General features: G+C 44.8%; 1 protein-coding gene across 1 annotated transcript in view; it reads left to right on the top strand.

The window, feature by feature from the left end:
* Positions 1-25,407, top strand: part of hdac5 (histone deacetylase 5) — a gene marked incomplete at its 5' end in the record, with an annotated part of 151,888 nt that overhangs the window by 70,322 nt on the left and 56,159 nt on the right. Inside the window, 6 exons of the mRNA XM_083649484.1 lie at positions 3,178-3,271; positions 8,449-8,562; positions 10,253-10,443; positions 10,908-11,029; positions 19,159-19,381; positions 24,512-24,614. Of these exons, the coding sequence (XP_083505610.1) occupies positions 3,178-3,271; positions 8,449-8,562; positions 10,253-10,443; positions 10,908-11,029; positions 19,159-19,381; positions 24,512-24,614 (847 nt within the window). The remainder of the gene's footprint in view (positions 1-3,177; positions 3,272-8,448; positions 8,563-10,252; positions 10,444-10,907; positions 11,030-19,158; positions 19,382-24,511; positions 24,615-25,407) is intronic.

The raw sequence follows: 25,407 nt of genomic DNA, 5'->3' as shown, positions 1-25,407 counted from the left end.
TTATGTGCAGGGACAGTGCCGGTAAGGCATGGTGTATCTTGGTTATGTGCAGGGACAGTGCCAGTAAGGCATGGTGTATCTTGGTTATGTGGGGGACAGTGCCGGTAAGGCATGTTGTATCTTGGTTATGTGGGGGACAGTGCCGGTAAGGCATGGTGTATCTTGGTTATGTGTGAGACAGTGCCGGTAAGGCATGGTGTATCTTTTGATTTGATTTTTTTTTTTTTTTTTTTTTTTTTTTCATACACACACAAGAAATTTCACAATACAAATAGCTTCATATACAACAATGATGCAGTGTGTACGAAAGGGTACCCCAAGGAAGCTACTAAAAGCTTATTAGAGGGGGCCCACAAATAAAGCAAGAAATTAATGTCCAGAGGGTAGGGTATTGGTCATATACTAGTGCTGCACGATTTGGGGAAAAGGTGCGATTAGCGATTAGGGTGGACAATATTGCGATTGCGATTGTGATTGCGATATAATAAACAAGAGTTTTTTTTTTACCTTTATTTATACAGGGGGAGTCTCACTGAGAGCAATGCTCTCTTTTTCAGGAGTGCCCTGTTCACATTCACACACACATTCATACCTGGAAGCTGACCAGTACAACCACAGTCTGATCTGCTGGCCACTGATCAGCTCCACTGGAGCAGTTGGGGTTAAGGCCTTGCTCAAGGGCACCTCAGTGGTGGTAATGAGGGAGGGGCAAGCGCTGCCTTTTCACTTTCCCCACCCAGATTTATCCTGCCGGTCCCGGGGATTGAAGCTCGCTTCTCTAACCGTTGGGCCACCACTGCCACTAGGTATCTAGGGATGTGCCGGCATGAGTTTTTGACGGTATGATAACCTTGGACAAAAATACCACGGTTTCACATATCACAGACTAAAATACATGAAATATGTTACAATTTAAAATATATTAAAACTAAAAAAATAAAACAATTTGAAATTAAATTATCTTTACAAAAAAATAAAACATTTTGAGACATTTGCCTGTCCCAAACATGTAAAAAAGAAACACCAGTCAAATAGAAACTGCACTGTGTTACAGCACATAGAAGATGGCTCAGCAAAGTTGCAAAGTTAGTTACATGTCTGTCCAGCAATACTAATGAATGATACACCCCGTTTATTTATTTTGTAGCGACAGATGGCCTTAAACGCCACACTCACGTGACGCTTCTTGAGAGAGAGGTGAGAACGTGCATCTGCAGACTTTTAACGAGGGGACCATGAAGGCGTCATGTGACAGGCTAGTTAGCTAGCCTGGAGGTGATGCTGCCAGTGCTGGCAGCTGCGACAGTGTTTTGCTATCAACCTTGTTAATCTCGTTATATTCTTCATCACAGCGGGTCATCCCCACTGTGTACTTAATCGCGCACTAGTTCTGCATAAGCACCTGCAGCTCTCTCCTTATTTTACTGACGTTTTCACTGATCACACGGCTGTTTACATGCGTTTCTGAACGAACGGCTAGCTAGTTATTAGCATAGCTTGCTGTTAGCGATCATGGATGTTCTCTCTCGCCCTCTCTGTAGATAATATGTACCTTGCTGCACATAACATTACTTATTTGCGGGAGTGCATGGGAGAAGTCTCCCGCTAGTATTGATGCCCAGTGTGATGGCTGAGAAACGTGTGTTTGCTGCGTCGCGTGTAACGTTAGTTTAAAGGAGGCTCTCACACACAGTGTGTGTGTGTGTGTGTGACACACACACTCAAAAAGACGTGAAAAAAATAAAATAATCGCACACTTTTGCGGTTATGCAATCGCACGTGCTGACATCGCGATTGCGATTGCGATTCGATTAATCGTGCAGCACTATCATATACCCACCAGAACCAAAGACATAACCGGCAGACACAACAATAAACAAGACAAAACAATAAACAATAACAATCCCAAATATTATATATGTGCATTTAACGTTCTATACTTACGATCAAACATAATTTGACAGTAGACATTTTTTTTAACTTTTTCTTGAAAAAGTCTTGGTTATGTGTGAGACAGTGCCGGTAAGGCATGGTGTATCTTGGTTATGTGCAGGGACAGTGCCGTTAAGGCAAGGCGTACCTTGGTTATGTGCAGGGACAGTACCGGTAAGGCATGGTGTATCTTGGTTATGTGCAGGGACAGTGCCGGTAAGACATGGTGTATCTTGGTTATGTGCAGGGACAGTGCCGGTAAGGCATGGTGTATCTTGGTTATGTGCAGAGACAGTGCCGGTAAGGCATGGCGTACCTTGGTTATGTGCAGGGACAGTACCGGTAAGGCATGGTGTATCTTGGTTATGTGCAGGGACAGTGCCGGTAAGGCATGGTGTATCTTGGTTATGTGCAGGGACAGTGCCGGTAAGGCATGGTGTATCTTGGTTATGTGCAGGGACAGTGCCGGTAAACCATGGTGTATCTTGGTTATGTGCAGGGACAGTGCCGGTAAGGCATGGTGTATCTTGGTTATGTGCAGGGACAGTGCCGGTAAGCCATGGTGTATCTTGGTTATGTGCAGGGACAGTGCCGGTAAGGCATGGTGTATCTTGGTTATGTGCAGGGACAGTACCGGTAAGGCATGGTGTATCTTGGTTATGTGCAGGGACAGTACCGGTAAGGCATGGTGTATCTTGGTTATGTGCAGGGACAGTGCCGGTAAGGCATGGTGTATCTTGGTTATGTGCAGGGACAGTACCGGTAAGGCATGGTGTATCTTGGTTATGTGCAGGGACAGTGCCGGTAAGGCATGGTGTATCTTGGTTATGTGCAGGGACAGTGCCGGTAAGCCATGGTGTATCTTGGTTATGTGCAGGGACAGTGCCGGTAAGGCATGGTGTATCTTGGTTATGTGGGGGGGATGTGGCAAATGAGCTAAACTCCCTTTAAGCCACAGGACCGAGCACACCCTGAGCTCCACTTTTTCCACACTCTAACCCTAATCTTAACCACATTTGTTTTAGGAAGAAGCAGTTGCAGCGACCAATCAAATGAGTTCGGGGCGTGGTCATCCCGGCCCATACTAGGAAAAACTTATGGTCCGGGAACGATACCAACACGGTGATATCAGGACGTCCTCCATGGCCTTCGTATAATTCTCATCCTGGTTGTGTGTGTGTGTGTGTGTGTGTGTGTGTGTGTGTGTGTGACCATGGTAACGTCACCTCCCCCCAGCCATCCCAGAAACTGCAGGAGGCGGAGCGTCAAGCCATCCAATCACTACGAGGGGGCGGGGCTCTTACAGGGAAGTTCCTCTCCACCTCCTCTCTATCTGCAGGTAACCTTCACCATAAAGTAACATGTTCTCATCTAGACTGCATGTTTTCAGATATCTTTTGGAAACAGCACAATATCATCTAAAACTCTAGTTCCTAACTTGTGCATAGAAATGAAACAAGGTCCCACACTGCTGAGTAAGCTTCTCAGCTCCACATACTGTAACACTCTCTGTATTCCATAGTAGACCTCCACATACTGTAACGCTCTCTGTATTCCATAGTAGACCTCCACATACTGTAACGCTCTCTGTATTCCATAGTAGAACTCCACATACTGTAACGCTCTCTGTATTCCATAGTAGACCTCCACATACTGTAACACTCTCTGTATTCCATAGTAGACCTCCACATACTGTAACACTCTCTGTATTCCATAGTAGAACTCCACATACTGTAACGCTCTCTGTATTCCATAGTAGACCTCCACATACTGTAACGCTCTCTGTATTCCATAGTAGACCTCCACATACTGTAACACTCTCTGTATTCCATAGTAGACCTCCACATACTGTAACGCTCTCTGTATTCCATAGTAGACCTCCACATACTGTAACGCTCTCTGTATTCCATAGTAGACCTCCACATACTGTAACACTCTCTGTATTCCATAGTAGACCTCCACATACTGTAACACTCTCTGTATTCCATAGTAGACCTCCACATACTGTAACACTCTCTGTATTCCATAGTAGACCTCCACATACTGTAACACTCTCTGTATTCCATAGTAGACCTCCACATACTGTAACACTCTCTGTATTCCATAGTAGACCTCCACATACTGTAACACTCTCTGTATTCCATAGTAGACCTCCACATACTGTAACGCTCTCTGTATTCCATAGTAGACCTCCACATACTGTAACACTCTCTGTATTCCATAGTAGACCTCCACATACTGTAACACTCTCTGTATTCCATAGTAGAGCTCCACATACTGTAACACTCTCTGTATTCCATAGTAGACCTCCACATACTGTAACGCTCTCTGTATTCCATAGTAGACCTCCACATACTGTAACGCTCTCTGTATTCCATAGTAGACCTCAGTTTTTCATATTGTATGTCGCCTGGTGACATTCCCGTGCTGGCCTGGAGCATGCGCACCAGAGACCTGACCGAGCTGGCTAACTTCCAGTTAGCCCTCTGCTAACTTGAATGGGGATAAAAAAGAACAGAGCTACCCGGCTACAAATAGACACTCCGTATAGGCAAGGCTATTTACACCCTATTTGCAAGCACACCTTTACGGTGGAGGCAGGGCAGTACAGCATATATGATGCGCGCACATACATCAATGTATCTGTAATATAGTTGATCTTCAGCAGTGGTTGCAAGCATTTGTTTTTATTATTAAATGACTCCATAATTACCTTTGTGTCTGAGGTAGCCTACACTAACTGAAGAGTAAATCACTTAAGCCGTTTTCCCACATGCGTACCTGAAAATTACCTGTAAGTCAATATCGGACATTTCCCGGAATTTCCCTTCACACCTCAGCGCTGGCATGTGGGAATCTAGCAGCGAAATTGCCTGTATGTTGGGGGGCGGGGGGATTGGGGAGCTTATTTGGGGGATCGGGTTTAGATCAATAAGGTGTTTTCGGGTTGTCCTTGGGCTGCAAACTCATTTAAAGTATGCAAATCGAAGTTGTTTCTGACAAGAATAATGTCACGTTACTCCGGGACTGCTCAACCCATGACAGAGCCACTCTCCCCGGCTTGGCAGAGTGAAGAGCTCCGCCCGCGTGTCCCCGCTGCCTGGAGCACAGCGGCTCGTGCTCGCGCTCTAAAAGGCAGGCTCCCACACTCTGCTGTCTGGCCAGCAGAAAGTGCTCCAGACACTGTGTGATAATCCTGTAACAGCATTTGAGCTTATTCAGGTAAGATATTAATAATGTAATGACACATTCAGCGATAAACTGTCTACAATGAAGACATGTGTCAAATATGACAACGTGGTGTTCAGTATTTTAAGAGCACGGGTTTTTTTCATTTCCTGAAAAGTTGGCGATTTGGAGATAAGTGACTTTCATTGCACAGCGACGAAATGCACGAAGCGAAATGTGGAAGTAGTTTGCTTTGATGTGCGCGAATGATTAGATGATGCAAGCTGGAAGTGAACGTTAAGCAACGTGTGTACACCTCGCCCATGATGAGAGAAGGACCGGTGTCGCGGAAAATGACTGGACCCGTTTCTCACTTGTATCCGCTATAGCGCATACCGCTCTTCTGACTGGCTCGAAACTGGTGAAATGTCCACGACGACGGGGTCGCGCTTATACCGGAACAACAACTTTCACACATGAAGGCATTAGACCACGTTCCGGTCATTTAGCGGTACAAAGCGCATGTGGGAAAACGGCTTTATTGTCATCTCATAAACAAAACATTCATGATTTCCCTCTGATCAAGTTAGGTCCTATAAAGCCAATACGCACAGCTTGCTCGCTCTGTCTCTCTGTCTCTCTCTCTGGGTAAAAGTTATAACGTAAGGCTGGAGAAAAGTATGCCTGCCCCATTTACATTACTGCTGGCTGTGCACGCTACACTTGTAATTAGAGGGAAACCTCAATGATTCTTCAAAATTACGGTTTGAATGAAATAAATTGCGTTTTGTTTTTTAAACTGTCCCGACTCCACGTTTGGATGTGACACACAAACGGTGATCCATGTTTTGAAATGGTATGGTATTTGTTTAACGTGCCACTCTTTATCTCAGCAATCACATAGCGCAGTGCTAAAGTAGCACACTGCTACACAGGAGACCTGGGTTCAAATCCCAGATGGGACACTATTTAATTTTTTTTTATTGCATAAATCGTTAATCTGGACATAAAGCTGCTGAATACACACTGTGTACATAGCAGAATAACTGAATATGCCCATTCATGGGAACGTCATATTTCGACGTCAGCTTGACAACTTGGCCAAGACGTCTAAATCATCCCCATATCGGCTGGGATTTGGCCTCGTCCTGGACGTCACTGAAAGGCGTTATCACAACGTCATCATGATGTCATTTTGCTTGCTGGGATAGCTTGGTACAGTGCATATTTGGAACCCTCAAAAGTACACCAGTACAACAAATAGGCTAAGTAGTCCACACCCGTACACAAAACAACCACAAAATAAACAACAACAACAACAACAATGATGATGATGATAAGAATAAAATGATATTATAGGGATATATGATTCAGTTTCAGTTGTTCTAGTCTCATATCTAGTCTCGTACATAGTCGGGCTGGCCACCGGGATCACCGGGACAAATCCCGGTGGGCTTTTTTGTTTGTTTGTTTGTTTGTCATTGAGATAGTGAACCCCAGCGGCCCACTTTGACAGCATTATTCCTGTGGAAATAGTGGGCTGGTCTGGGTAGAAAAGTCCAGGACTGTTTTTTAGTCCCAGTCTGTCCCTGGTCTATATGGGCGACTGAAGTTTATCCACCTTTTTTATAACGGCACGACGCGCAAGAAAACTGCCTCAGAAATGTAGTTTGCCCACTTTTTTTTAGCACTACAGCACTGCTCCACAGAAAATAAAGAGCTGTGCTACGTTTATAATTGACGAACAGTAGGTTCATTTAATAAACCAAGTAATGTTACACTTCTTTGATGCAGAATATCTCCTGGTGAGCAGTGATGCTGGTGGTTTTCGTCAGATAACAATCATCCTATGACAAACATATGTGCAACAATTGATATATTTTCACTGGGAAGGACAAGACACCGGACCCCCCATCCCTTGGGGCGGCTGTGGCTCAGGAGGTAGAGCGCGTCGTCCACCAACCAGAAGGTCGTGGTTCGATCCCCGCAGTCCACATGTCGAAGTGTTAACACACTGAACCCCAAATTGCTCCCGATGGCTGTGCCAGCACCCTGCGTGGCAGCTGGCCGCCCCCTGAATGTAGGCACATTGTAAAGCACTTTGGATAAAAGTGCTATATAAATGCAGTCCATTTACCATTTACCATCTCCCCCCTTCCCCAGTCTATACATGCCCCATGTGAATCAAATACGGGGGGAATCTCCTCCATTTGCAAAATACATTTTAGGTCCTGTGAATTGTAGTGTAAATAGCTCATGGGGTGTAAATAGTCACATGAGCTATTTACACCCGGGTACAGATAGGCATAGGGCTATTTACACCCGGGTGTAAATAGTCACATCGACTATTTATCTGCAATTTATCCACAAAATAAGTCGTGCGGCTCCTCTAGACTTTCTAAATGTTATCGGACCAAATGGATCAAATGCTGATGGTGAAACGAGTCATTCTGCGGAGGCTGTGTGACGCTCAAAACCTAAAACAGTAGCTACTGACACAGTAGCTACTGTTTTACTGCTAAAACAGTAGCTACCGACACAGTAGCCTATGACAAATGCTGCATTCCCGTGCTGCTCGGAGGGTCCGTCCCATTTCTCCAGCTGCAAAGTCGTTCTTCCAACTTTGGTGTGTTCATGAGCTTTTAACTTTGGTGTGTTCATGAGCTTTTAACTTTGGTGTGTTCATGAGCTTTTAACTTTGGTGTGTTCATGAGCTTTTAAGTCGTAATATGGAAACGACATGGATGCTACAAAGATGTGTTTATTGCCCAGGGCCCAGTTACACAAAGCACCTTAGGCTAAGATTTCCCTTAGGGTCAGAGTTAAGGTGTCCATAAAATAGAATCGGCTGCACAAAACACTCTTAAATCTTGTGCTCATGTTTTCCTTAAAATGTTTAGAAATATGGAGAAGATTTAAGGGTGTTTTGTGCAGCCGATTCTATTTTATGGACACCCTAACTCTGACCCTAAGGGAAATCTTAACCTAAGGTGCTTTGTGCAACTGGGCCGAGAGCATTTAAACAACCCGTTGAGGCTGGTTCCAGTTTTGGCATGAAACCGAAGAGCAAAGGAAACTCAGGAACTCATTGTCAGACACCACATGAATGCGAAGCACGTACTTTCACTGCCAGAAGGGGGAGACAAAGGTTACTCACTACAAGAGTTACGCACTATAGCTTTAAAAACAAATTAGCATATTGTTATCGTTTTATGTTACTGAATACTGAAATATTAGATGATTAGTACTTCTGTTAGTATTTCTGTTTCACCCATACTACAGTACAGGAAATAATAATAACAACAACAACAACAAAGTTACTAATTATTACAGTTTTTTCCCTGGTAGGGGCGGGCCATGATGTGGAGACTCCGCCCCCTAGCTCTCACGCCACGCATTCCTCGTTACTGCAGCATGTACTACTGCTGGAGCAGGCTAGACAACAGACTGCCATGCTAGCCGGTATGCACACACACACACACACACACACACAAACACACACACACACACACACACACACATGACGCTAAAGTACATTTATTTATTAACATAGATTAATAAGATATGCATATTGCTGTACAATATTAGTCAAAACACAATAAAGCCCAAGAGCTTATTTCCATTGTGGTCTTATGGGTGTAGTGTAAATTCATATTGCCAAGTCCGTTGATTTCTGTGCTTTTATTTTGAAGGCGAGATTGTTCTGAACCAGAAGTTAGTTTGAGGCTAAAACTAACATAAAACTGAACAGCTAATAGTCAAAGTGAAAGTGTTTTTGTTCATCAATGCAGAGTATAAGGCACGGTCATTCTGAACAGTTTGGTCAAAACGAAATACTTCCTCTATGAAACTGCTCATAACAAGGTCTGTGGATTATCTTTTTTTTTTTTTATCAATTTTTTATTGGTATTTTCATTAAATAAAAACAAAACAAAACAAGGAAAGAATGTGGTTATATCAACATCAAACCAAAGAGAGGAGTTAAACATATCTTCTCCAATTGGGAAAAACGAGATAAGAACACCAAACACTGGGTTATTATTCTTCCCTCGATCAATACAGATGACCAAATAAACATTGATAAGCAAAAATAAATGAGAAAAGGGAAGGGCAAGGGAAGTTTAACCAAAATACAAATACAAATACAAATTTGTTAAATAGAGGAAATGAAATTGGACGCCCCCCTAATTGGAGACCATAGTTACGGAAAATGGGAGAATGAAGGTACCAGTTGTGGGTTATTTTACAAAACGTATTTCTGCTTTGCCAAACAGAAATCAACTCAGTAATAATGCTGCCAAACTTAGACTTATAATGTTTAAGCGGGATATTGGAGTATATAAGATCTTGCAACCTATCTGTGGATTATCTTGAGTAACGGGGTCATGATTTCTGGAAAGAGACATTCCTGTTGAGTTTTTCAAATGTATTTCTTTGGCACTTTGAGCACCACAAGCCGAGTGCCATCCAGTTCCATTGTATTGGATAGAAGGCAGAAACTCTGCGGCTGATATCTGCAAAACTCAGGCAACTAACACAAAACAATATACAGTAGATGGATAAATAGCACTACAGGTGAGAGGGAATATATGTATTTTGGATTTTAGGGGGAGCTGTTCCTTTAAAGTCAGAATTCTGAGGGGGGAAAAGCAGCATACTGTTACATGTGACATCACTGATGATGTCACTGATGATATTATTGATGGTGTACCGGAATTTTAATGTCTAGGGTCCCTAGATTTTTGTGACATCAAAATTGGGTCACGAGCCAAAAAAAGGTTGGGAACCCCTGCTGTAAACCATGGCCTCATGAACCCCTGCTGTAAACCATGGCCTCATGAACCCCTGCTGTAAACCATGGCCTCATGGAACCCCTGCTGTAAACCATGGCCTCATGGAACCCCTGCTGTAAACCATGGCCTCCTGCTGTAGGCCTCATGGGGCTTATTGCTTCATTTGAAACCAAGCTCATTTCCTGTCAGCTAATGTATTAGCAAACACTGCAACAGGAAGTAAGCTAGGGTCAATTTACAATGTTTATGTTGTCAAGTTAAAACTGTCTATACTGCTATGAAGAACTCAATGTTTATGTTGTCAAGTTAAAACTGTCTATACTGCTATGAAGAACTCGCTCTGTCTCTCTCTCTCTCAGTTCCCATGTACAGCCAGTCACCGTTGGTTATGGGAGAGAGGGGCGTGTCCAGTGGCGTGCGGGTGGTCAAGCTGCCCCGCCATCGGCCGCTGGCGCGTACCCAGAGTGCACCTCTGCCCCAGACGCCACAGGCCCTGCAGCAGCTGCTCATACACACACAGCACCAGCACTTTCTGGAGAAACACTACAAGGTACACACACACACACACACACACACACACACACACACACACACACACACACACTACACACACACACACTATAGTCCTGTTCCAAACCACTATTACACAAATAGTGCACTATATACGAGGGATCAGCCGAGCAGCATTTTGTAAATAATTTGTGGCAACGGCAATGGAACCCGATGGAGGCCAAGTGGCGCGAGGCTTTTGTGTCTGACTCTAGCCGGCCAACTCTGTTTACATTTTAAAAACTGTGACAGTTTACACAACTTTAACACGACATGCATATATTATACATCAATCTCTTGAGCTAATTCTGCTCTCACTCAGAATGTCAAAATATAAGTGATGTGATGTATAGTTTTTGAGATATTAACGTTTGTTTGGCACAACTCATACTAATAACTGCCACATGGTTCTGCATTTCTGGGTGGCAAGTGACGTCAGGCTGATGTGTGTGTGTGTGTGTGCAGATGCTATCGAAGGGAGCGGAGCTCCCCAGGCCGCCGCCCACCCACCCAGAGGAGACGGAGGAGGAGCTAACAGAGACCAATGACATGCAGGAGGAGGAGGATGGAGGGTCGGGGCTCCACAGGTGTGTGTGTGTGTGTGTGTGTGTGTGTGTGTGTGTGTGTGTGTGTGTGTGTGTGTGTGTGTGTGTGTGAGAAGTAGCGTGGGATCATGGGAGTTGTTTTCACCACTACAGTATAGAGAGCCAAGAGATGCACACCAAGAGATTTCATCCACCATTATTTTCCCATAGACATTTTGTTTTTGCTTTATAAAAATTGTTTTACTTGGTGAAACCAAGCGATTCACCTTTATTTAGAATCATTAGAGACCATAGAACATTTCACTCAGACCAACAAAAATATATATATATATATTTATTTTAAAACGTTTTGGTCTGAGTGAAATGTTCTATGGTCTCTCCTGTTTCTAAATGAAGCTGAATCGTTTGGCTTGAATTGACTATTTGTAAAAACATTTCACAAAATGTCAATGGGAAAATAAATAGCGGATGAACTCTCTTGGTGCTTATACCTAACCTTGGAAGAGAGTCAGCGAGGATGTTGGACTGAGTGGTAAGTTTGGAAATGTGTCTGTTTTATTCCAGCTGCCTGGTTGTATGTTAGTATGAACAAACAGGCCTAGTAGCATAACCTTAGCCGCTAACGTTAGTCCCAGCATTGCCAATAAAAACATCACTGGAATAAAATTAAGGAAATGTCTTTTCAGAACATTAACATTAGTTGGTGACGTGCTATCCACTTGTTGATGTCGACTCGCACAAGATGAGCCATGAGGGGAACGGTGAAAACACACCGCACGCGTCTCCTGCACGTAAGCTGCGCGGCGCGACCATTTGCGACCTTGTGCGCAGCCAGTTTTCATTAGGACACCATGTTAACAGATCTGTCAGTCCACACCGAATTGCGCGCAGCGCGCCGCTCAGCTCAGCTCAGCGGCCGCTCAGGGCCGCTCAGGCCAGCCTGGAGTTCTATTTTCCTGCGCGGCCGTCTGCGCCCGTGAGCGACTCTGTCAAGCTGAACAGATCAGATAAGGACAGACAGGAACTCCGAAACCGGACATTCGTCAAATAAAACCAATTTCAAAGTAAAATAATGTTTATTTACGTTGTTGATTGCCCCTTTGGAAGTGTGAAAACAGAGAAAGAGCAGTGGGAGAGGGGGAGTGGCTTCTAGGGGCTCGTTGCCTGCGGAGCAACAAGTAGAGAGCTAGGACTCGCCTTCTCTCTACAACAGCACGCACTGGGAAAACGGGAGGAGAACAGACAAATATGATGCAATTGCATTTTATAACGAAGGTAGCCATTAACTGTTATCCCAAACATATTACTTTAGATATTTATGTCGTCATTTACTTGGCCATGATAACGAAGACAGGAGATCTGGGGCAAAATATATAGCGGACGAGTAGAGCGCGCAAAGTGAGCTGCGCTCTCTGTGTGGACACTTTTAAGCGACTTCTGCGCGGAGGTGCGCTGCGCAGCGCATGCGCGCAAGTTTCGCGTCCGGTATGTCCCCAGCGGAATTCAACAGTTTAGTTCAGTTCACTTTTCTGTAGGTCTCAACCTGTAGAGGGCAGCCTCTATGCATGACAATTATAAAGTATATAGAATTCAAATATTTTTTTACTAAAATGTGGAGATTTTGACAAGAATCCATCAACACTACTCAACAGCCAATGGTTGGTTTAAAGTAGGGATGCACCATAATTATCGGACCGAGAAATTATCGGCCGATATGGCCATTTTGCGTTATTATTTATTATTCCGATAATGGCCTTTTTCCGATAAATTATCCGATAATAATCCTGTTTATTTTTTGCCTCGGAAGCGGAGATTTTTGTTGTCGCACATTCGTGACATCACAGCTGCGACGCAAACGTGGCTGCTGCCAGTGTGTAGTGTGTTGCTGTTTTTCAGTTTCAGAATGATCAGAAAGCTACTGTAATTTGCAATCCATGTCCCACACAGGTTCCGAGAGGAGGGGAAACCTCTAAGCTGGCATTACGTTAAACCAAAGCTGGCGATGATGCAGCAGATATGTTTGTTGTTTTTGTTAGCGAGTTTTGTTAGCATTAGCTCGTAGCGCGGCCTACCCTGCAGGCTCGTCCGCTTGGCAGACAAACTGCTTGTGACATTTACAGTCTGTGGCTTGTCATCAAACAGCCCCACAAAAGCACTTAATACGGTGCCGCGTCTATGTGCCGACAGGCCGCAGTGCCGACAGGTCGCAATGCCGATCGCCCACAAGCAGAACCAGCTGAGCGAGGCGGCGTGCAGCGTGTCGGTGGAGCTAACCTCTCCCAGCCCCCACGTCAAACCTAACCTCCCCCCATGCCTAAACCTAACCTCCCCCAGACCCTAACCCAAAACCTAACCTCTCCCAGCCCCCATGCCAAACCTAACCTCCCCCCATGCCATGCCTAAACCTAACCTCCCCCAGACCCTAACCCAAAACCTAACCTCTCCCACCCCCACGCCTAAACCTAAGGTCGGCATTGCGGGTGGTCGGCATAGCGGGTGGTCGGCATAGCGGGTGGACCCCCTTAATACACAGAGCTGGCGTAAACTTATAGAAACTAATGGAAACCCCTTTACCCGAAATGAAACATCCAGGGATTGTGTATTTAACTCCAAAAAACCACTCGCTAACGTTAAGCTAACCGCGCTAGTTAGCATTAGCTGCGGGACAGAGCCAATAATGAAAACAAAGGCGCAGTTGCGCACATTAGGCTACATAAAAAAAGCATCAGTCAGTCAACATTACATAGTGTCTTTTCTTTAATCTGGTGGCAGCATTTTTCAGTAAAAAGTGAAACGACACAGATGGTTTATAGTGCCTGCCTCATTCATTGGGCCCAGGCTACAATTCACTGAGAACTGGAACCAATGCAACAATTGAACAGTAAGGCTATGTTCACACACAGCACCCAAGCCTTGCCTACGCCTTGCCTTTACCCACGCTTTTAAATAGGCGTCCGTTTTAGTCAACGAGGCTGTGTACACCGGGCGCCTGAGCGTGAACCCTGCGTGTACCCACGCCTTGCCTGTGCCTTGCCGATTTTATCGTTTAGGCGTGAGTTCTATTTTCAAGCCGACTAGGCGCGTGCAGGCAGGCTTCTTCTGTCAAGCCATGAAAGAAAAACGCGACAATATCCGTGGGAAATGGCAAAGTCAACTGAATTTCAAAATAAAATTGAGTTACTACAACAGTGTTGAGCAGAGAGAGAGAGAGAGAGAGATTGATGGGTGGCTATCACGTGGGGCTTTCTCCCCGTCGGCAAACAAATCTTTAGGAGAGAGAATAGCGACTGAAGAAGCAAGATGGACAATGTTGTTGTGCCAGCAGCACATATTCTTGCAAGATTACCTCTCTAAAAAGTCAGACTATAGTCAGACCTGGTTATACATATCCAGCATCAATAGAACATTAAATATATCAGATTTATTTTACCTACCCATGATAATTCGGGACCACACGTGAAAAAATACAGTCGGGAGAGAGGAGAGGCGATTGTGACTCGGCTCCAGGTTCAGCGTGCAAAGGCGTGCGGTGTGATCGCAAAAGCGTGTAATAGGTTCACGCCCAGCTCAAGGTCTGCAGGCGTAGGCGTGGGTTGAGGCAAGGGAAGGCGTAGGTTCTCCATGTGAACGTAGCGTAAGAGTCTAAATTACTATGCCTTTTGTCATTGTGTTGTATCTGCAGACTAAGCAGCTTGGCTTTCCGTTCTATAAAAGCCTTTATTTTTGTATTGACTATAATTGAGTGATATGCTTTATTAAAACAATCATATTATATCAGAAGTTTTCTTTGTTTTGCGTTCACAGTGATGTCAGTTAGATTTGGTTAGGTCAGAGCTATGCTCACTACATCCATACATCTAACCCTAACCCTTTTTTCACCCCAGGTGTGCATAAAATACAGGTTAAAAACAAAACAAAAAAATTATATCTCTATTTTTATTATAATAATTATCGGTTATATCGTATCGGTTATCGGCCAAGAAGAATATATTTATCGGTTATTGTATCGGCTCTAAAAATTCATATCGTGCATCCCTAGTTTAAAGGGTTTAGTTACCCTTTAAGATCCAGACATCCAATGACTAAACTCCTTCATCCAGTTAAAATATATAGTTAAAAACGACCAATAATATCTCAAAAGTGACCGTGACCTGACTTGAAAAATTCTGAAAATACGACCTGGCTATCAGCCCACGCTGTGATGACGTTGTTTACAGGCGGCTCGATCAAATGATGGATTTCTCTGGGTTTGAAAATGTTTGAAAATATTTGGGATTATGTAAGTACACAACCAAGAAATCGTCGCTGTCGGGTGGAAACCTTGTATCTCCAAAACCGCAACTTTTCAGGAAATGTGAACAAAAGTGCTCTTAAAATGACTGAACACCACGTCGTCTTCATTATGGTGAGTTACTCGCTGGATGTGCCATTACATTATTTATATCTTAACTGAATGAGCTCAAATGGTGTTAAAGGATTATCATTCTGACTTCAAGGCACTTTTTCCAGGGCACGCAGCCTCGCACAGCCGCTCGCATTCCACACGCAGATACTGTACCTCCGTAGGCTCAGATACCTCCGTAGGCTCAGATACCTCTGTAGGCTCAGATACCTCTGTAGGCTCAGATACCTCTGTAGGCTCAGATACCTCCGTAGGCTCAGATACCTCCGTAGGCTCAGATACCTCCGTAGGCTCAGATACCTCCGTAGGCTCAGATACCTCCGTAGGCTCAGATACCTCCGTAGGCTCAGATACCTCCGTAGGCTCAGATACCTCCGTAGGCTCAGATACCTCCGTAGGCTCAGATACCTCTGTAGGCTCAGATACCTCTGTAGGCTCAGATACCTCTGTAGGCTCAGATACCTCCATAGGCTCAGATACCTCCAGCTGCATAAGGTGCTCATGTAAGAGGTAATGTGCATCATGGGATACCAGCCCTAACCTCAGTCACTGGTCATTCTTAACCTCGTCAAATAGGCCAAAAATAGTAAATATAGTCCCCAAAAATAGTCCCAGATAGTTGAGAACTTTTTAAGGGAGTTGGTTCTCAGGGCCCTGAGTTTCTCCATCTGTATAACAGAGATCATGTCCATCAGCCACACCTGAAAAGAAGGTGAAGAGGACTTCCATTCCTTCAAATTTAGTATTTTGGCAACAGTTGTCCCCAGTGTCAGAGATTGTTGCACAGCTGTAGGTAAGTTCAGAGAGGACTCTGAGCAGCCAAAGATGGTGAGTTATGCCTCTGGCTACAGGGTTATTTTATAGGCCTTAGAGTACCAGTCAAATATTTTAGCCCAGAATCCCGTTAATGAAGGGCAGAACCAGAAAGCATGAGATAATGTGCCCTCTGACACCTGTCACACAGTGGTGAGACAGTTGGGAAGATCCTGTGTCATTTCTGCTTGGAGTAGTGAAGATGATAAGCAACTTTAAATTGGATCAGCTGGTGTCTGCTATTAACTGAGCAGAGTTTCCCATATAATGTCAGATAAATCAATACCAAGTTCCCCCTGCCATGCCTCTCTAATCCTCTCAGTAGAGGCCATGTTGGAGTTGTCAAATAGACATACAAATCTAGCGATAAGATGCTTGGAGTGAGGAGGGCTCAGCAATACATTGAAAAAAACATGTTCATTTGGGAGCGCTTCAAAGGTGTGAATCTTGGATCGAACATCATTTCTGATTTGCAGGAATCTGAGCCAGTTCCTGCCGGGCAATTCAAACTCCCTCTTCAGTAGATCAAAGGATCCAAAATGACCATATATGTATAGGTCTTTGATGGAAACTACCCCCTTCTCACTCCAGGCATCGTAGTTTCTGTCTGACCATGGAGGCCAGACAAAAAAGAGTGATTGAAACAAATTGGCGTGTGGACAGAAACATCTGGTAGACTCAAACACTCCTGACTTGGTTTAAAATTCTGGCAGAGTTTTTCATGACGAAACTTAAATTCAAATTTTTTAAGGTCCCAGGTTTCTCTGACTTAGCAAATAGCATGGCTGGCAAGGAAGAGTTGACAATGGAGCTGGCCTCCATTTTCAGCCACAGGGGGCTTTCCGGAATTTAAGTTACCTGCAGTCCCTTGCCACCAGTACATCAGAGCCCTAACTTTGGCAGCCCAGTAGTAGTGCCTAAATACTGGTAAGGCCAGTCCTCCCTCAGACGTGGGTTTTTGCAAGTGAACTTTTGAAATTCTGTGGTTCTTATAATTCCAGATGTAGGACAGAATTCCAGAGTCCAGTTCTTTGAAAAAAGCTGATGTGAGAAAGATGGGAAGATTTGGACAAAGATAAAGGAACCTAGGAAGAGAAACCATCTTAACTGAGTTTATACGGCCAATCATGGAGAGGAGCAGAATTCTCCAGTTTTCTATACACTGTTTAAGTCTTGAAACAAAGTCCGCAAAGTTCAACTTAAAGGAGAATTCCTGTTTTTTACACCCCAGACCCTATTTCCATCTTAAAATATGATGTTTTACTCACCCAGAGAACTTTGGTTTCATTCTGATCGCCATAGAAGATATTCAGGTCCGAGTAGAGTCCTGGAACTGACCAAAACGGGTGAACGGGGCATACGTACTACACACTGTAAATAACGTATTTTCTGCAATGTAGCGGTTCACATCCTCATAATATCTCATGCATAAATGGGCTTGGGCTTCTTCCTACATATCTGTGTTTACATATGTGTAGAAACCTCAGCCATTATGGCCTGCGCTCTCAGGACATCATTCAGATGCAGGTCCCTAGAGTCAGAACTGAACTGGGTAAAAAGGCTTTTAAATTTTCTGCCCCCTCTACCTGGAATGATGTGCAGAAGGACTTGAAATTATCTAATCTTATAACTCTGGGGGAATTCAGGTCAATTTTAAGAGACAGAGAAATTAGTTCTCTTGGCTCTTGTGATTGCCCTGCGGTGTAATCTAACTATTGTTTCCTGAGTGTGTGACTGACTGTATTTTATCTGTTTATTTTCTGTTTGTGTGTATTGATGGAACTGTCTTTATGCTGCCGTTTTGGCCAGGTCGCTCTTGGAAAAGAGGTTTTAATCTCAATGAGTTTTTTTACCTGGTTAAATAAAGGATATTGATTGATTGGTTGATTGAAATGAACGTGAATCCGTCTAGTCTCCTCCGGGCTGCCTCGGGCAACTTCGGGCAGCCTCGGTTTCTTCATCCGGGGTCTGTGAATCCAACAGAGGCATTCCTCCTCTGTTCTCGGCCGTGCAGCGCTTGTTCATCCCTGGCCTGTTGTTCCTCTCGCTCTCCTCGTCCGCTCTTCAATTTCGATTAGCTCTTCATCCGTTGTTGTAAACAAGTCGATAGTCACCGGAAAATGACCCCGGTGCACGGTGCTTCCTGGTAGACAATAGCCAGGTAGACAAAGGAGTCAGCAGGAAACTCAGGAGACTTCAGCTGGACTTGGGGTGAGAGTTGGATTCATAGACCCCGGATGAGGAAACCGAGGCTGCCCGATCTCGAGATGGAGGAAGGGGAGGAGCTTTGAGGTTTTGTCAACAGTTTGAGGGTGAATGGAGTTACGAGACTTAAGGTCCTTACACATCAAGAGTGATGCGAATATACGGCACGAAATTGCGATGCGAGTTTTGACCCACCTGTCAATCACAGCCACAGATGTGTACACGTTGGAAGCGAATTTCTGAAAAATCGACCATGGTTCGAAAAAAATAAACGCCGCAATAACGCTCAGCGAAACTTCACCGTTGGTCTGCACGGTTGCATTGACTGATATCGATTCGGAAAATATTATTGACGTGTGAATTAATCGCACGAAAAAAACGCTCCCGATGTGTAAGGACCTTTAGTCACAAGATCGTTTGTGCGAAACGCACAGACAGACGTGAAGGGTGACCAATGGCATTGATTTATGACAAAAAAGTAAAAATGTAAAAAAATGGACCGACAGCGACGAAATGTACAATGGAAATGGAAATACACATACAGTAGTACAGATGCAGCAATCTCAACTTGGCTTCTGCTACCAGCCGAGATCCTTGGCATATTAAAGAAAGATAAAACAGAAACTCAACTTATGGTGTAACAAAGTTAATTTCATTGTACGTGAACATAAATGCAAATCAAATATAAATAAGAATGTAAATATAACTGAGCAATATTTTTTAACTCCCTCCCGTCGTCTCGACCAATCAGGCTTCAGAAGGAGTGCTCGGACGACACCACGCCCCCCTCTGAGCTGCTGGGGGTGCATGTGAAGGGTGAGGAGGAGTGTACGGGGGGCGTGCACGTGAAGGGCGAGGACGAGCACACGGGGGGCGTGCACGTGAAGGGCGAGAGCACGGAGAGCGACCTGGAGGAAGAGGAGGAGGAGGAAGAGGACGCCGTCCCACTGAGGGAGGACGATGAGGACACACAGGTCTGTGTCTGTGTGTGTGTGTGTGTGTGTGTGTGTGTGTGTGTGTGTGTGTTTGTGTTTGTGTGTGCGTGTGTGTGTGTGTGTGTGTGTGTGTTTGTGCATACGTGCGTGCGTGGGTGCGTGCCTGTGTGTGTTAGGGAATCAACGTTTCAACCTTTTTGGCACTGAACATGTAACTAGGTACAAAAACAACAAAAGCAAAAAAAAGTTGCTAAAATACCAAAAGTGTGCTCATAAAGCAATAAATAAAAATGTCCCCATGGGAACAATAAAGGATAACTTGAAGTCCCTGGCAAGCAAAATGCATCAAAATCTTCCAACTACTGTATGTAGTGTATTTTTTTTATTTTTTATTATTATTATTATATATATATATTGTTTTATCTTCCCCCCATTTTTCTCCCCAATTGTACTTGGCCAAATACAAGTACTTGCCCCCCCATGCACGCGCTCTGCCCCGGTCGCTGCTCCACCCTCTGCCGATCTGGGGAGAGCCGAGACTAGCACCATGCTTCCTCCGACACATGCGCAGTTGCCAGCTGCTTCTTTTCACCTGACAGGGGGAGCTTCACCGACAGGACGTAGCACGTGGGAGGATCACGCAATAGACCTTATTCGATTGACGTCACTCACGTACGGGCACGCCCACCGCCACCATGTTCTCGACATAGCGCTGCAGCTCTTAAGTGACAACCTATAGCCCTTTTCCCACATGCGCTTTGTACCGCAAAATGACCGGAATGTGGTCTAATGCCTGCATGTGGGAAAGGCGCCGTGCCGGTATAAGCGCGACCCCGTCGTCGCGGCCATTTCACCAGTTTTGAGCAAGTCAGAAGAGCGGTATGCCGCGATATGCAGACAGGTGAGAAAGGGGTCCAGTCATTTTCCGCTATCAGTGGGCTGTGACTTCGCGGACCAGGTTGCACACAGTAGACAGTCCAACACCAAATACACAGCTGATTGTTCGATATTCCCCTGGTGTTGCGTACCACCAAAGGACTATTGCCAGTCGCAAACGCGCTTCCAGTGGTTTTCGCCACCGGGTGATCTTGCGTGCGGGTCGGACCAGACTCAGCACGTAGTCGAACTTACGAAAATGACGCTTCCATTCCACGTCGTCAAAATTGTTCAGAGCATCTTCCCAAAATAAATTCCCTCCTGGTCTCTCTCGCTTCCAGACGGCTCTAGTCTCACGCAGCAGCGCAGAGGTACATAACACTGTCATGATCTGTCCCCGGTTTAGTCTATCTTCATATTCTGCACGAGTTTGAGCGGAGAAGACTGCGAACATGAATCTGTTTCTGTTCGCACGTATATCCCTTTCCATTTTCGCCTTAATTTGTCTGCGTCGCTGTCTACGTTTGAGGAAAAAGCGTGTCAGCAATATTATCAAAAGAGTGGACGCCGGCTCCATGTTTGTTTTTGTTTTTTTTCTGACTGGCCTCAGTGGCCTGCAGCACAGACCCCAGGCCACTCTCCGCCGCCCCCCGCCCGCTCCGCCGCACCCCACCCCACCCCACCCCACCCCACCCCACCCCACCCCCCAACATACCGGCTATTTGACGACTAGGATTCCCACATGCGAATGCTGAGGTGTGAAGGGAAATTCAGGGAAATGTCCGATATTGACTTACAGGTAATTTTCCGGTACGCATGTGGGAAAAGGGCTTATGTGAGAGCAGCGTTTATAGAAAGCTAGCCGCCGTTAGCGTTACCTGTATCGTTCCAATTGTGTTCGGATGGTGACCTGCGTTACACACGGCTGTAGTAATGACAGCAATAAAGTCCCCGTGGTTTGTTCCAATCTCTACCGTCCACAGACGTGAAGGGAGCGAGACGGAGGATACGTCAGCAGCACAAGAGAGATGTGTGGATAGTTGGGAGAGACAGGTGAAACTTTCTGACAGCTCCTCACAGCAAAGTCTGTTCACCTCGTATTTTCTTTTGTTTATTATTACAGGCATTAACGGCAGCATACAAACAACAACTGTGTTTTTTTTTTGCTGTCATCACTATCGCTATTTTGTAATGGAACAGACACGACAATAAGGCCATTACTATAGTTGTCAGCTGCAGGACGGTATGTCAACAATATGGCGCTGTCCGGGGTTAGCGAATAAGGTTTATTCCCACCTAGTCTCGGTTTAAAGACGTTTGGTGAGCGGCGCCAACAGCGCCACCTAACCACCAAACGTCTGGGAATTTCATTGTCAAAATCTGTCTCTTCGAGCCCGGCGAGAACGGCCGGCAGCAGACACGCCTACATTTATTATTAGAATTTTATTTGGTAGTGGCAATGCAATGTTTCATAGTTCCAATATAGAGCAAGACACTGATGTGCTGCAAAGAGAGTTTATACCTGTTGTTTATTTTACAATAATTTGTCCTACCCGGAAGTGGTCCGCTTGCTACTGTGAAGTCATCAGCAGGCTCTGTAACGTAGCCTCGGGAGTCGGGCTTATCGCTGGGGGAAAGACCTCTAACCGCCGGGGCCGGATGAAACACGTCCTATTAACAGGTTATGTTTGTTTCTAAGTGATTAATATGTTTCTCCGCAAACGCGGCGTTGTTTTGCGAGACACCGGTTCTGCATGAGCGTCACTGAAAGCAGCCCCAGAAAGCAGGCCCGCCCACAACACTCATGATTGGTTCTCCGATGCAAGGCTTCCAACAGCACCACCTAACGTTATGAAAAGATTTAAATAATAATATTCTCAGTCTTAAGGTAGTGAAACGGATTAAGACTGAGAGCTGAGTCTAATTCCCACCAGTACCCTTCCACCCCGAGCAGGCACCCCGACCAACCAGAGGAGGCGCTAGTGCAGCGACAAGGACTGTAGGGTTTTATGTGTCTAATGGGTCTTTTTCACAGCTGCCATTTTGGGTCTAAAAGACAGGTGCAACCAACTCACTAATTAGGGCCCCAGCACTGGAACACCTAAATGGACTGCAAGTTGGAAACCCTAATTAATGTTTTGGTGCAGCTGTGCTACCTCCTGCCTTTTAGACACAAAATGGCTGCTGTGAAAAAGGCCAACTGTAAGAATCAAAAAGTTGTAGACATTAGTTTTAATCCAAATCCTAAATATTACCACTTCCCTGTTTTCACCGTTTGCTGAGGTTCGGTGTTGGAGTGGGCGGTACTTAGGGCTCATTATGTTACAACCATATCTCCTTATAGAAATTTACCAATCATATAGAAGCTGTCAGTTGTCTGTCAAACTTGAGATTAAAAAAAAGCTGCTCCCCTCCCCAGCCTGAGGCGATGATCGCACAGCTCATGGACATGTGACTCGCTCTTGAACTCCAGAAATACGCCCAGCGTTCGGGCTGCAGTTGAGGAAGCAGGTCAGGGAGCGACCTCGAGCTCCAAGAAGACACAAATCGCGATTTTTTTTTTTTATGCGTGCTTCAGACGTCGGATCGCAGCAGTTCTTTGTATGTACATTAAACACATTATGTTCATGTTTTTGTGTCTGTTGGTGAGCTAATACTTTATGACATGTATGGCCGGTCTCTGGGAAAGATCAGACTCAATGGGGAAATCTCTGTCTGAGCGGAGCTGCCTGGGCTGCAGCCGGCTTGCGTCATACTCACAGCATTTAATTGAGAGCATCCAGTTTGCTGCTCCTCATTTTATAAACTTTATAGCGACATTCAATTAAGTTCAAATTTGACTGGGTGGTGTGAGTGAAAAATTATTGATTGATTGCTTATTGATTGGTTGTTCAATAAGCAATCAATCAATCAATCAATCAATCATGTTTCACTCACAGTGGTTAATAACAAATTTGCCTGTGGTGTGACAAACTCAAAACGCATTTATGTTTGGTTTCCAGGGCCTTTAACTTAAAGAGCATGGTGCAGGTTGGACACCACATTGCATTAATATGTGGGCTGGGATTAAATCACACATAGCTGCATCTGGACTTGTTTTTGTAAACTGCAGGGGGCACTGTTCCTGAAATGGAACTGTACACCTGTGATATCACAGGGATGCAAACTAGTCACATTTTCATCCCATTTCTGAATGCTTTTGTGTCTGCCCTGGGATCTGTCACCTTTTTCACTCTCCATGACTTTGCATCCCTGTGTCAGCCCCAGTAGCGGCATGTAAAAAATATCCTTTTTTTTGTGGTATGTTCCTACTAATTATAAGCTCAAAATGCAAATTCATTAAAAAATGCACCACGCTCTTTAATATGATTGTGAGAATTCCACACAGTCGTCTGGAGCAGGTCTTCAGCAGTCTGGAGCTAATTCCATCAGGTCCAGTTTGTCCAGGTCCCTCTGACCTGAGATGAGTGGAGTGTTATGGGTGAGGTTATACTGTAGGTGAGAGGGTGGAGGGTGATTGTGTGTGTGTGTCTGTGTGTGTGTGTGTGTGTGTGTGTATGTACACGTGTTTGTGTGTGTGTGTGTGTGTGTGTGTGTGTGTGTGTGTGTGTGTGTGTGTGTGTGTGTGTGTGCGTGTGTGTGTGTGTGTGTGTGTGTGTGTGTACATGTGTTTGTGTGGGTGTGTGTGTCTGTGTGTGTTTGCGTGTGCGCCCACCCACACATGATGAGTCACTCGTCTATATATAGACACAGTCCTTCCAGGAAATTATGATTTTGCGACGCAATAATTAATGCAAATTCAACCAATCTCTGCAATATTCATGGGGGCTTGCAACTTTTTCAAAATTCACATGATTTCTCAGCAAAAATGGCAAAACAGGTTCTTCAACTTGCAATTATTGGTAGTTCCCACAATTTTACCGCAAAAAAAAACATAAAACTTTTTGAGAAACGTTGCCGATCAAGGACCAATAGCAGCGACGTAATAATTAATGCAAATTCAACCAATCTCTGCAATATTCATGGGGGCTTGCAACTTTTTCAAAATTCACATGATTTCTCAGCAAAAATGGCAAAACAGGTTCTTCAACTTGCAATTATTGGTAGTTCCCACAATTTTACCGCAAAAAAAAACATAAAACTTTTTGAGAAACGTTGCCGATCAAGGACCAATAGCAGGCGGCGCTTCTTGTCTAAATATGGTCTGACTTAAAAAAAAGAAGCTGTGACTCCTCCCTCTGTGTTCCCAGCAGGCCTTGCAGCATGTGACTCCTCCCTCTGTGTTCCCAGCAGGCCTTGCAGCAGCTGGGTGTGCCTCACAGGCCTCTGGGTAGGGCCCAGTCCTCTCCCGCCGCCACCACGCCACAGCCAATCACCAAGCACCTCTTCACCACTGGTGAGTCACGAGTATATCAGTTTTTCCCCTTATATGCATATGTATTGGTGATCTGTATGATCCATATATGCATATGTATTGGTGATCTGTATGATCCTTATATGCATATGTATTGGTGATCTGTATGATCCTCATATGCATATGTATTGGTGATCTGTATGATCCTTATATGCATATGTATTGGTGATCTGTATGATCCTTGATTGGCACAAATGTATTCACCCGTCTTGTTTTGTCTCTCCACCAATCAGTGTTGAGTTCTTGATTTATATGAGTGCACCTCCTACTTCCTCCTTTATTCTGATGAAGCATCAATAAACTGACCTGGGATCAGAGTGCACACTTGATTTATTTCCTGCTCTAAGTTTCTGTTGTATTGGTCTGTTGTACTGCACCTGACCTGCTGAGCTGAGCTGAGTTAAGTTAAGTTAAGTCCTGCACCTGACCTGCTGAGCTGAGTTAAGTTAAGTTAAGTTAAGTTAAGTTAAGTCCTGCACCTGACCTGCTGAGCTGAGTTAAGTTAAGTTAAGTCCTGCACCTGACCTGCTGAGCTGAGCTACTGCTTTCTACACATAACACATTTTCATCTTTGCGTTTGGGGGAAGGTATCAAGTCTTTTCAAATCAAAAGGCTCAAGTCCAAGTGAAGTGCCAGATGGACGGTTTAGCTTCACATTGCATTTCACTAAACCAGTCCATCTGGGAATGCAGTAACCCGACCCGCTGACGGAGGCGGGCACTTTTTCCAAGCTACTTGGCAGGTGATTGGATGACCCATCTGTCTATCACCGCTG

The sequence above is a fragment of the Poromitra crassiceps genome (assembly GCF_964638095.1).
Source record: "Poromitra crassiceps genome assembly, chromosome: 13".
NCBI lineage: Eukaryota > Metazoa > Chordata > Actinopteri > Beryciformes > Melamphaidae > Poromitra > Poromitra crassiceps.
The sequence above is the reverse complement of the archived record's forward strand: the minus strand, read 5'-3'. Positions and strand labels throughout refer to the sequence as shown.